The sequence below is a fragment of the Rattus norvegicus genome, chromosome 6 (genome assembly GCF_021556685.1).
Source record: "Rattus norvegicus strain SHRSP/BbbUtx chromosome 6, alternate assembly SHRSP_T2T, whole genome shotgun sequence".
Taxonomy (NCBI): domain Eukaryota; kingdom Metazoa; phylum Chordata; class Mammalia; order Rodentia; family Muridae; genus Rattus; species Rattus norvegicus.
Genome location: NC_141539.1, coordinates 78821290 through 78834080, shown reverse-complemented (window position 1 = coordinate 78834080; position 12791 = coordinate 78821290). Strand labels below are relative to the sequence as shown.

Below are 12791 nucleotides of genomic sequence, written 5' to 3'. Positions count from 1 at the left end.
TACAAATGAATGGAGAAAGCAGAGACTAGATATGAAGATGAAGTTGTGTGCAGTAAAATTAAATACAAAAGAAGGCTAGAGTTGGCTTCTAGACAGTAATGTATCCCTCTCCTAAAGAGGCCTTTTGAAGAGTATAGTCATCAAGCAGACATAATTTATCTTAGCTTAAGTCATTCATATTAAATAGTTCATTCTGCTTACAATAGCAAAATAAACTTGGAATGAGGCTGCTGAAGTGACAGTGTGCCCCGCTCCCTTGAATCTGGCATTAACGATCATTCTGAGTGTGTGCAGTGAAGGCCAAGTGTCAGCAGGATGATACAGTGAGCAGAGGTGAGGAAGGGCAATAGGCAGCCACAGTGGGGAGTATACCTTTCCTCCTACCTCCTCGGGGTTGGAGCTTTGTGTGCATGGCTATCAATGTAACAAAAGCTGTCTAGAGACCAAGGGAAATATAAGAACATAAGGTTTTGCAAAGATAAAGGAACCTTATAGGAGAAGCAGGACAGCTGCATCATTGGGTTCCCATCCCGATTTGTTTCATTTTGTATTTTACATTTATCTACCGACCTACCTACCTATTTATTCTTTGTGTGCATGCCCATGAGTTTAGATACCACTGGATGAAAGTATCAGTCACAAGACAGCTTGTGAGAGTTGATTCTTTGCACCCTGTGGGCTTGGGGGATGGAGTTCAGGCTGTCAGGCTTGGCGACCCATCTTGCTGTCACTTACCCTCTTTTTCTACCTGGTAACTGGTGCCTAGTGGCTGCTAATACACTTGTATCATTTTTCACTTTGATAATTTTAGACATTGCTGACTCTGGTGTCTAAAGAATCCTGTTTTATACTTAACTGTCACCCTGCAGCAGTTTCACATGCCTTGTGGCCCACCAAGTATCCTAGGCACTTGGCTGATGCAGGGAAACCTATGCTGTCAGATACAGAAGCTGTTGCTTGGCTATATGGACCACTAAGCACTTGAAATGGTTGGTGTGGAAGTAGGGTTTAATATACAGAAATATAAATGATTTTGATGTTATTTTATATCCATTTTAGTGTATACTGAAAATCACTGTCAGCTCTATCTTTTCCTATCTTAGTTAATAGATTATTATGACAAATTTTCTATTTCTTGCTTATTAGAAATAGTTTCCACTCCTCTACCCCATCCCAGCATTCTTTAACTTTATGCTTTCTTTTTTGTTGTTGTTTTTGTTTTTTGAACCAGGGTTTCTCTGCATAGCCTTGACTATCCTAGAACTTGCTCTGTAAACCAGGCTGGCCTCAAACTCATAGAGCTCCAAATGCCTCTGCCTCCCAAGGGCTAGGATGTGCACTATCACCACCACCACCACCACCACCACCACCACCACCACCACCACCACCACCACCACCACCACCACCACCAGGCTAACTTTATGCTTTCTTTAAAACCTAACATTTAATACCACTTGAAAAAAATGTTCTAGAATTTCCTTACCCATTTTGCCTTTCTCTGAATTCTCTTGTTAGTATACCTGCTGTCTCTTAGAAAAATAACCATTTATTTGTTGCACCAAAACATACTTCAGAAGAGGATCTTCAAATAAAATCAGAGTCATCTAAGTTGGCACGTGTAAAATTTTTATTTTTAATTACGTTTATATGCACATGAATGGGTGTATGCATGTGAGTGTGGGTACTTGAGGAGTTCAGAGGCATCAGATTCCTGGGAGCTGGAGTTACAATTGTGAGTTGCTGATATGGGTGCTAAGATTCACACTCAGGTGCACTGTAAGAACAGTAAGTGCTCTTAACCAAGTCAGTTTTCCGGCTTGTATGTGGTTGTCATTGCCCCTCCACCTCCTCCTCTTCTCCTCCTTCCCCTTCCTTATTTTTATCTTCATCGTATTATCATTTTCATCTTTATTATCGTCATCATATGGTGATCATATCATCACCATCATCACCCCTTTCATTGTATTGTTATTGATTTCTCATGATTTTCATAGATTTTTAAAATTTTTGTTGCTATGGTGATATACAAATAAAACAATCCTAATATGCCCCAAATATTTGATCATTGAAGATCTGAGTGTCTATAGGGATAATTGTTAGACAGACTCAATAGCCAAAATGACTCTGAGAATGATGGGAGAAGAGGGCAGGAAGGTGAAACTTAGAGAATGATTGCTCGTACATTCATGTAGTTATTGAAAAGTACACCAGAGTATGTTTTTACTCTCCAAGGAAGGACAAAGTTTAACACTCCTTCCTAGTTGGCTACCTGTTATTAACTTTTTGTGTGTCTAATATTTTATATTTAGAAGAACCTTCTTGTAAAATGATGCATGAGTATATGATTAAATAAAAATTCAAATAATGCGGAAATGTTTAGAATCATGCACACACAACATTTTTCCTTTCTTCCCAGTCTTGCTTTCTCTATAGGAACATCTGTTTACAGTATGTCTATAAAGACACATTTTTGTGGGCTTTTTTTTTTTTTTGTATATTCAGTGCATTTTTCTACCCACTCTCTCTTTGAAGTTTTTCTATTTTATATGTTTCTTGCACTTTAAAAGAAACTAGGTAGATTTTCAGGAAATAAAGTTTCATATTAGGAGACTACTGTTGTTCAAAAAGGCACTGCATGTTGGGTGGCAGCTTTGTCCCTGTCCCTAGCTATAACCCTGGGTCTTTTGTTCTGCTTCTAAGGTAGGATCTCAAGTAGCTCAGGCTTGCTCCTGCCTCTCTACCTGCCTGGTGCTGCATGTACTGGCACATGCCAGCGCTCCTGGCACCTTGGTTTGTTTTTTGAGACAGGGACTTAACCTGTAGCTTAGGCAGAACTGGAACTCAACTTTGGAGGCCTTGAAACTGTTGAGCTCTCCCACTTCAGCCTGCTGAATCTGGGTTGATTACATGGGAGCCACGTATACCCGGCTAATTATCCTGATTTTGTTTAATATTTTAAAAATCTCTGCTTTTGCAAGTTCTCCCTCCTCACTTGCTGTATTAGTCAGGGTTCTCTAGAGTCATAGAACTTATGAAATGTCTATTTATTAAGGGAATTTATTGTAATGACTTACAGTCTACAATTCAATTAACCCAACAATGGGCAGCTGTGAATGGGAAGTCCAAAGATCTAGCTCAAACCCATGAGGCTGGGTGTTTTAGCTGGTCTTCTGTATAAGCTGGAATTCTGAAAAAGCAGGTCCCAATAGATGTGCTGGCAAGTAAGTGCAAGCAGGTGAAGAAGAGCCAATCGTTCTTCCATTGTTCTTACGTAGGCCTCCAGCAGAAAATGTGGCCCAGATTAAAGGAGTGTACCACCTTGCCTGGACTTAAGCTTCTCATGGCCACTGTGCCTCAAGATCTGGATCAAAAGCAGGGGTCTTTCCAAGTCACAATTCAGGTCTGAAGCTTGTATTTCCCGGCCTCAAGATCTGGATCACAGGTGTGCCCTCCATTTCTGGGCTGTAGTTGATCCAGATGTAGTCAAGCTGACAAGCAGAAGTAGCCACCACACTTGATTTCCCTCCCTCTCCCCCTCCTTCTTTATTGCTGTAGCTTCTTTCCTTTTTCTCTTTTGTGTTTCTATAAAGGTAAAGTCATTGCTTACTGTAAAGAGAACAAAAGAAGGCTCAAGCTTGAAATAAGATTGTTTGCCCCTCTTACCTTAAGAATTCTTGTACTACTTACTGACTTTTTCATCACATAAAATAATTCGTTTTCTCTTATTGTTAGGTGCCCAGATTGATTTTTCTACTATTAAGGTTTTTATAAAAAGCCATGGTTAATTTGACATTAGTGTTGTGCCTTTCAACAAAAACAAAAGCTTATAGATTAAAAGGAAAAGAAAGGTTGAATTTGCATTTAATTTTGGTTCCAAATTTCAAAACTGGTACAACTTGTCCAACTGTGCTACACATATAAGCTGCATTGTAAGCATCTACCTTAAAGACGCTAATTTTGTATTAAAGAGTAAGTTAATGTGGTGGCATGGGGGAAGATCATGAAGATATTGGTTTTAATGTAAAGTTTATGCAATGACAGGTAATGGGATTTTGTTCTTGTCTTTCTCAGTGACTTTTTTGAGCGAACCATTCTGTGCAACAGCCTTGTGTGGAGCTGCGCTGTGACAGGCAGACCTGGACTGACATATCAGGAAGCACTTGAGTCAGAGAGAAAAGCAAAGCAGGATCTCCAGAGTTTCCCAGAACCACTAATTATTCCAGTTTTATACTTGACCAACCTTACCCATCGTTCACGCTTACATGAAATTTGCGATGATATCTTTGCATATATCAAGGACCGATATTTTGTTGAAGAAACTGTGGAAGTCATTAGGAACAACGGTACAAGGTAAAGTATTTTTAATTTTCCTCTTGATAAGCATAAATTACTCAAAAGTCAAAATAAATCCAAGCGTGATGTGGCATGCTGATGATAAAGCTAAGGCAGGAGGATTGTCAGTTCTAGGTTAGCCTGAGCCACAGAACAAGACCGTGTAAATATAGAAAAGGAGATCTGATGAAATCGTTCTTTGCTTCCTTCTAGCTACCCTGTTAGCCCACATATTGTCCTGTGGTGTCTACTTTTTATATATATTTCCGCTTAGATGCCACCAAAAATATGTACATGCATGTGGCACGTATCTGCACAAACATCCAGACACATCCTCCTTTTAACATAATAGGTAATGTTCCCTATAACCCTGCACTTCAATGTATTTGACATCATGTTGCTATACAAATTGTTTCCTCTTTAATTTACTATGAAATAAACCATTTACACGGACATTCCATGTTTTAGAAGCCTAAAATAATGAGATCTACCATATCCTCATACTAAATTATAGTTTAAATATAGTTGTGTTTTGAAGGAAGGCATTCAGTCTTTTATTTAACAAAACTAGATCTTGAACATGTCCACCTTTTTGTATATTTCTGTCTCTTAAAAAACTTCATATACCTTTATTGAGACGCTTGGTTTATCTCCAGCACTCTATAAACCGAGTGCAGTGGTGCTCTCCTATCGTCTCAGCACACCCAGATCCTGTGCGGTAAAGGTGGGGAGTTCATCCTCTGCTGCACAGCCAATTTGACTTGGGATAGATGAGACCCTATACCTATATCACCAAGGCACTGAGAGGTAGGACCTTTCCTTGCACCATGTGGGTCCTGGGTATTAGCCTCAGGTTGTCAGGCAAGCACTTTTACACATAGTACCCTACATTGGCCTTCTATAATTTTTATTAAATTTTACTTACTTTATGTATATGGGTGTTTTGCATATAAATACATGCACTTCATGCACGCCTGGTTCTCACAGAGATCAAAAGAGGGCTTCAGTTCGCTTGGAACTGTAATTAATTACAGATGGTTGTTAGAGCTCATGTGGGTGCTCTAACAAAACCAGGTCCTTTAAGAGAAAAAGTGCTTATAAAGACCCATGGGTTTTCTCTCCAGCTCCCCTTTTTATTTATTTCAGGCAGAGTCTTGTATATCTCAGGCTGGCCTTGAACGTGCTATACAGCCAAAGAAGACCTTTTACTCCTGATTTGGTCTCCACCTCCCAGTGCTGGGTTTGACCATTTTTGAAGTCGTGCCTAAAATTTTCCCTCTGTTAGATACAACACTCAAGTGATGTTCTTTAGCAATAGTGCATGTGGCTGTGCATAGTTGCACATGCCTGTTTTCTCTGCTGCTCAGTAGACTGAGGCTGGGACCATGAGGGTAAGACACAGGGATCCAGATCATAACATTCATTTGAACGGGGAATGCCCAACAAGGTAGAGCTGTCAGGGCATCCTACTAGAAGACAGCTGTTGAAAGGAGAAAGCCTGACTAGGTAGAGCCTTTGGGCTTCCATGCTAGAAAACAGCCGTCTAGAAGTGTTCCCTAGGTTTAGCTATAGAGCTTCTCTCCTTTTACTAGACATGTCTTGAGGATGAAGCTCAGGTCCTCAGGCTTGGCAGCAGGTCTGCTGAACCCACTTTCAGGTTCTCCTCTTTTCCTTTTCTGAAACTCAACCATAGTTCTCTATGAGGTATGAAATAACATGAATGTTGCTTCTTAAAGTACCAGACATGGTCCCTCCCTTGGGACTTTTGTACTTATTCAACCTGAATTTTTTTTCTATATATCAAAATGGCAAATCTTTCTCCATGTTTTTTCCTCACAATCATTCTCTTATTGGAGCTTTCTCGTTCCATCTGAAATCCAGCATTTCTTTGTCCCAATGCTTTTAAACGTTTTTACATGATTTATTAAAATGATGAGGAAGAAGATGTAAGAACAGAATAGTTACAACATTTTGATTTATCTCCCTTCAGTGGGTGATAAGATGTAGAAGCCTGGTCACCTATGCTGTCATGGACATGCTGCCCCGTTTCATGGACATGCTGCTTATGTTTTTACTTTGGGCTCTGCAGGCCAAATCCTGGGCTTGGTGTGGTACATTTGAGAGATTAAGATGCACTTGAGTTCAGCTGAGAGGAAGGAGGGAGGGAGGGAGGGAAGGAGGGAGGGGGGGGGAGAGAGAGAGAGAGAGAGAGAGAGAGAGAGAGAGAGTGAGTGTTAGTTCTCTCTTTCTATCATGTAAGCCCAGATGACTGAACTGGCTTGGTATCAAGCACCCTACCCATTAAGCCATCTTGCTGACCCTAAATTTTTGGTTCCATTACAAGATAGAAAAAGGCTGAGGCTCTGGAATTACACAGACTTCTTTGGAAGTCTTCTCAAAGATAAAAAATGAGTGTCATGGGGCTAGGGGGAGGGTAGAGAGAAAGAGTTTTGTACAGGTGCTGAATCTTCATATAAATAGATACTGAGTAAATTATGTTGCTTTTAACTCAGACTTCTGTCTGCTAATATTTTTCTTCTATTACTGGATGAACTTTTCTTTTTAGGCAAGGATGTGACTCTGAGGAGGGCTTCTTTTCTTTTCTTTTTTTCTTTTTTTTTCTTTTTTCTTTTTTTTTTTTTTTTGGAGCTGGGGACCGAACCCAGGGCCTTGCACTTGCTAGGCAAGTGCTCTACCACTGAGCTAAATCCCCAACCCCAGAGGGCTTCTTGGCATGCAGGAAGCCCTGGGTTTCATTGTTAGCACGGCGTAAACTGAGTGTGGAAGAGGTAGAAGACGCAGAAGTTCAAGGTGACCCTTGGCTCCGTAAGAGCTGATGGCCGGGGTCTGGCCACATGGACTTGAAGACACACTGTTTCAGTTTAGACTCTAAGTTACTGTATATAGTCTTTGCTCTTTCTCTTTTCACTTAAGAAAATATATTTTGGCTAAAATATATCACTAAGCACATTAGGAATTGTGCCTGCTATCTACTTATCTACCAATTACCTGTATAAGTTTTGGCAAATTGTTTAAAATTACCCATTTCTCTTAGACTTACTTGGAAGAGCATGCAGAGAAATGGATTAAGGTCTTTTGCTATATTGAATGAGTTCTGTACTCCGGATTGGCTTATCTCAATAATACTCTTATTTGCCTCATTTATGCTCTTCCCTTAAATTTTTATTTTATTTCATTTTTATATGCATGGGTGTTTTACCTGCATTTATGTGCATCTATGTGCACTAGAAGAGACATCAGAGCCCCTGAAACTGGAGTTGGAAATGATTGTGAGTTGCCATGTGGGTCTGGAGACTCAACCCGGGTCCTTCAGTGTTCTTGCTCTGTTTTGTTTTGTTTCTCTGTGTAGTCCTGGATGTCTGGAACTTGCTCTGTAGACCACGCTGGCCTGCAACTTAGATATCTGCCTGCCTCTGCCTCCCGAGTACTGGAAAGCATGCAGCACCACTGCCTGGCTTAGTTAGTATACATTTCTTGACACTGGAGTTGGAAGAGTGAACAAGGCAGCCTTGGCTTCTTCATCCTAGCCTTAAAAGTACAGCTTACAAGATGTAAATTCAAATAGGACTGACTTACAGCATCATTTCTTAACAGTCTCCTTAGTGCAGTTATATGACTCTGGGCAAGAAATTTAAGGTCTCTGAGTTCTATTTATTAAGATTTACTGTACATTTATGAATTTTTACCTGCGTACATATCTTTACATGTTCTTGGTACCTGTGGAGGCCAGAAGAGGGTGTTGGGTCCCCAGGAACTATAGATGGTTGTGAGTCTTCATATGGATGCTGTGAGTCAAACTTGGGGTCCTCTTTAAGAACAAGAGGAGCAAATGCTCTTAACTACTAAGCCATCTCTCTAGCCCATCTTATTTTGATCTATTAAGTGAATCTTTGCTATATAGGTCTGCCTCATAGGATGTACAGACACAATAAATGTGAATTTTTTTAAGATTTATTTATTTCATGTATGTGAGCACACTGTACCAACCTTAGACATACCAGAAGAGGGTATCAGATCCCAATACAGATGGTTGTGAGCCACCATGTGGTTGCTGGGAATTGAACTCAGGACCTCTGGAAGAGCAGTCAGTGCTCTTAACCACTGAACCACCTCTCCAGCCCAAAATGTGAATCTTTTAACTGTATTATGTAATATTGCTATTTTATGTTTGTGTCTTGATGGTATTTTAATGTCTTAAATTAAGGGCTGTATGGTTCTCTCTCTTGCTCTCTCTCTCAGGAGATAGGGCTACTGTACTGTCCATACAATTGTAGCTTGGAGTCAGATTTCTCTTGTAGCCCTGAAAGACTTGAATATAGAACTTAACTCCTCTCCTTCAAGGCCAGTGAAGTGAATCACGAATCATATCCATTTACTGCTCTCTCAAAAAGAGGAAAAAATACTGTGCATCCAGGAAAGAGTCACCGCTTCCTCCCATAATTAACGAATAAATAGCTGCCAGCTGTAATCTCACCCCTGAAAGGCCAAGGCAGGACGGAGTTCAAAACCATGGCTGACATAGTGAGAACCTATATAAATACTAGAAGATTTAGACCAAACTGAACGAAGGTGCCTAGAGTGAGCATCTGTCCATGGAAATACTAATCGAAGAACAGATTTATTTAAGAATAAATTAATAGGGCTGGAGAGATGGCTTTAGTGGTTAAGAGCACTGACTGCTCTTCCAGAGATCCTGAGTTCAATTCCCAGCAACCACATGGTGGCTTACAACCACCTGTAATGAGATCTGGTGCCCTCTTCTGGTGTGTCTGAGGACAGCTACAGTGTACTCATATATAATAAATAAATAAATATTAAAAAAAAAGAATTAATAATTTCAGTGTGTTAGTAAGATAGTAAGCCTTCTAGAAGAACAGGCAATTCCAATCCTTTGGACCATACATGTGAACTTTAAAGTGAACTGAAAATCCAAGATTGGGTAGACAATACTGCTTGATGTTTATCCATGCGCTTTACCTCTGCTTAGACTGTGCACACTACTCAAGAGCCTACTGACCCAACTCTCATACTAACATTAGAAGGTTGGTGCTATAACTGTCTCACATATAGAACCATCTTTATTTGGGTGTATGTGTGCATTCACGCTTGATATGTGAAACCGACATTTAGTGTCTTTCTCTGTCACTGCCTACCTTATGTGTCTGTATATATGCATGTTTGTGCAAATCTGTGGTTATGTATACATGTGTGGTGATCCAGAGATTGATGTTGGGTGTCTTTTCAGAACTCAACATTGAACAGATGGCCAGTGAGCTAGAGATCTGTCTGGATCTGCTATCCCAGTACAGGATGACAAGTATATTCTGCTTTGTCTTTTATATGGGTGTTAGGAGTTGAACTGGGCTCCTCATGTTTGCACAGTGAACATTTAATTGACTGAGTCCATTTCCCCAGCACACATTTTTTTGAGACAAGGTCTCATGTAGCTCAAGTGTTTGGTTTTGTTGTTGTTGAGATTTACTTATTTTATATGTAAGAATGGTTTGCCTGTATGTATGTCTGTACAGTATTAGCATACCTGACGCCTTTTGGAAGTTAGTAAGGTAGTGTTGGGTTCCTTGGAGTCATGAATGGTTGTGAGCCACCATGTTGTTGCTGTGAATTACAAACCTTGGTCCTTTGCAAGAACATCAAGACTCTTAAACTCTGAGCCATCTCTTCAGACCCCCAGTTTTTTGTTTGCTTGCTTTGAGACAAGGTCTCACTGTGTAGCCTCTGACTGACTTGAACTCACGATATAGACCAGGTGGCCTCAAACTCCAAAAGATGACCTGCCCCTGCCTTCCAACTGGTGAAATTAAAGGCATGTGCCACCATGCCCAGTCCCAACTACTACTATGTCCAACCCCAACTACACAGCTTTTATAGGATCATTTTGAAATTGATTGGGGGTTTTGTTTGTTTATTTGGTTTGCTGCTTTGGGGGTTTTGGTTGGGGTGTGTGCCAAGATCAACTGGCTTTTTTTTTTTAAACAAAGATGGCCTCACACTGTTCTGTAACTTACTAAAAAGATATAACTCACTGATAAAAAGCTGTTTTAAAAGGCACATAGAACACCCTCGGATCCCGGCCCGCAGCAGCTCTCTGCTCCCAGACCCCGTGGGAAAGAGACCTAACCACCTGGTCAGGTGGGCACACCTGAGGCTGCAGAGCGGAAGAGACCACCAACACTGCCCACCCCTGCCCACATCCCTGGCCCAAGAGGAAACTGTATAAGGCCTCTGGGCTCCCGTGGGGGAGGGCCCAGGAGCGGCAGGACCCTGCCTGAGACACCACCGGAACCTGAAGGAAACAGACTGGATAAACAGTTCTCTGCACCCAAATCCCGTGGGAGGGAGAGCTAAACCTTCAGAGAGGCAGACAAGCCTGGGAAACCAGAAGAGACTGCTCTCTGTACATACATCTCGGACGCCAGAGGAAAACACCAAAGGCCATCTGGAACCCTGGTGCACTGAAGCTCCCGGAAGGGGCGGCACAGGTCTTCCTGGTTGCTGCCGCTGCAGAGAGCCCGTGGGCAGCACCCCACGAGCGAACTTGAGCCTCGGGACCACAGGTAAGACCAACTTTTCTGCTGCAAGAAAGCTGCCTGGTGAACTCAAGACACAGGCCCACAGGAACAGCTGAAGACCTGTAGAGAGGAAAAACTACATGCCCGAAAGCAGAACACTCTGTCCCAATAACTGACTGAAAGAGAGGAAAACAGGTCTACAGCACTCCTGACACACAGGCTTATAGGACAGTCTAGCCACTGTCAGAAATAGCAGAACAAAGAAACACTAGAGATAATCTGATGGCGAGAGGCAAGCACAGGAACCCAAGTAACAGAAACCAAGACTACATGGCATCATCGGAGCCCAATTCTCCCACCAAAACAAACATGGAATATCCAAACACACCAGAAAAGCAAGATCTAGTTTCACAATCATATTTGATCATGATGCTGGAGGACTTCAAGAAAGACGTGAAGAACTCCCTTAGGGAAACACAGGAAAACATTAATAAACAAGTAGAAGCCTACAGAGAGGAATCGCAAAAATCCCTGAAAGAATCGCAAAAATCCCTGAAAGAATTCCAGGAAAACGCAATCAAACAGTTGAAGGAATTAAAAATGGAAATAGAAGCAATCAAGAAAGAACACATGGAAACAACCCTGGATATAGAAAACCAAAAGAAGAGACAAGGAGCTGTAGATACAAGCTTCACCAACAGAATACAAGAGATGGAAGAGAGAATCTCAGGAGCAGAAGATTCCATAGAAATCATTGACTCAACTGTCAAAGATAATGTAAAGCGGAAAAAGCTACTGGTCCAAAACATACAGGAAATCCAGGACTCAATGAGAAGATCAAACCTAAGGATAATAGGTATAGAAGAGAGTGAAGACTCCCAGCTCAAAGGACCAGTAAATATCTTCAACAAAATCATAGAAGAAGGGCTGGAGAGATGGCTCAGCGGTTAAGAGCACTGACTGCTCTCCCAGAGGTCCGGAGTTCAATTCCCAGCAACCACGTGGTGGCTCATAACCATCTGTAATGGGATCTGATGCCCTCTTATGGTGTGTCTGAAGAAAACTACAGTGTACTCAGAAACATAAAATGAATAATTCTTTTTAAAAAAAAAATCATAGAAGAAAACTTCCCTAACCTAAAAAAAGAGATACCCATAGACATACAAGAAGCCTACAGAACTCCAAATAGATTGGACCAGAAAAGAAACACCTCCCGTCACATAATAGTCAAAACACCAAACACACAAAATAAAGAAAGAATATTAAAAGCAGTAAGGGAAAAAGGTCAAGTAACATATAAAGGCAGACCTATCAGAATCACACCAGACTTCTCGCCAGAAACTATGAAGGCCAGAAGATCCTGGACTGATGTCATACAGACCCTAAGAGAACACAAATGCCAGCCCAGGTTACTGTATCCTGCAAAACTCTCAATTAACATAGATGGAGAAACCAAGATATTCCATGACAAAACCAAATTTACACAATATCTTTCTACAAATCCAGCACTACAAAGGATAATAAATGGTAAAGCCCAACATAAGGAGGCAAGCTATACCCTAGAAGAAGCAAGAAACTAATCGTCTTGGCAACAAAACAAAGAGAATGAAAGCACACAAACATAACCTCACATCCAAATATGAATATAACGGGAAGCAATAATCACTATTCCTTAATATCTCTCAACATCAATGGCCTCAACTCCCCAATAAAAAGACATAGATTAACAAACTGGATACGCAACGAGGACCCTGCATACTGCTGCCTACAGGAAACACACCTCAGAGACAAAGACAGACATTACCTCAGAGTGAAAGGCTGGAAAACAAGTTTCCAAGCAAATGGTCAGAAGAAGCAAGCTGGAGTAGCCATTCTAATATCAAATAAAATCAATTTTCAATTAAAAGT

At 41.0% G+C, this 12791-nt stretch overlaps 1 protein-coding gene across 6 annotated transcripts in view; it reads left to right on the top strand.

Moving 5' to 3' along the window:
* Baz1a (bromodomain adjacent to zinc finger domain, 1A) overlaps positions 1-12791 on the top strand; it is a 93176-nt gene that overhangs the window by 8097 nt on the left and 72288 nt on the right. For all 6 annotated transcript variants that reach the window (XM_087553199.1, XM_087553198.1, XM_087553197.1 and 3 more), the window contains 1 exon segment: positions 4072-4350. Coding sequence is in view for 4 of the 6 variants with exons in the window: in XM_087553197.1 (XP_087409323.1) it covers positions 4072-4350 (279 nt within the window). In the remaining 2 variants the exon portion in view is untranslated.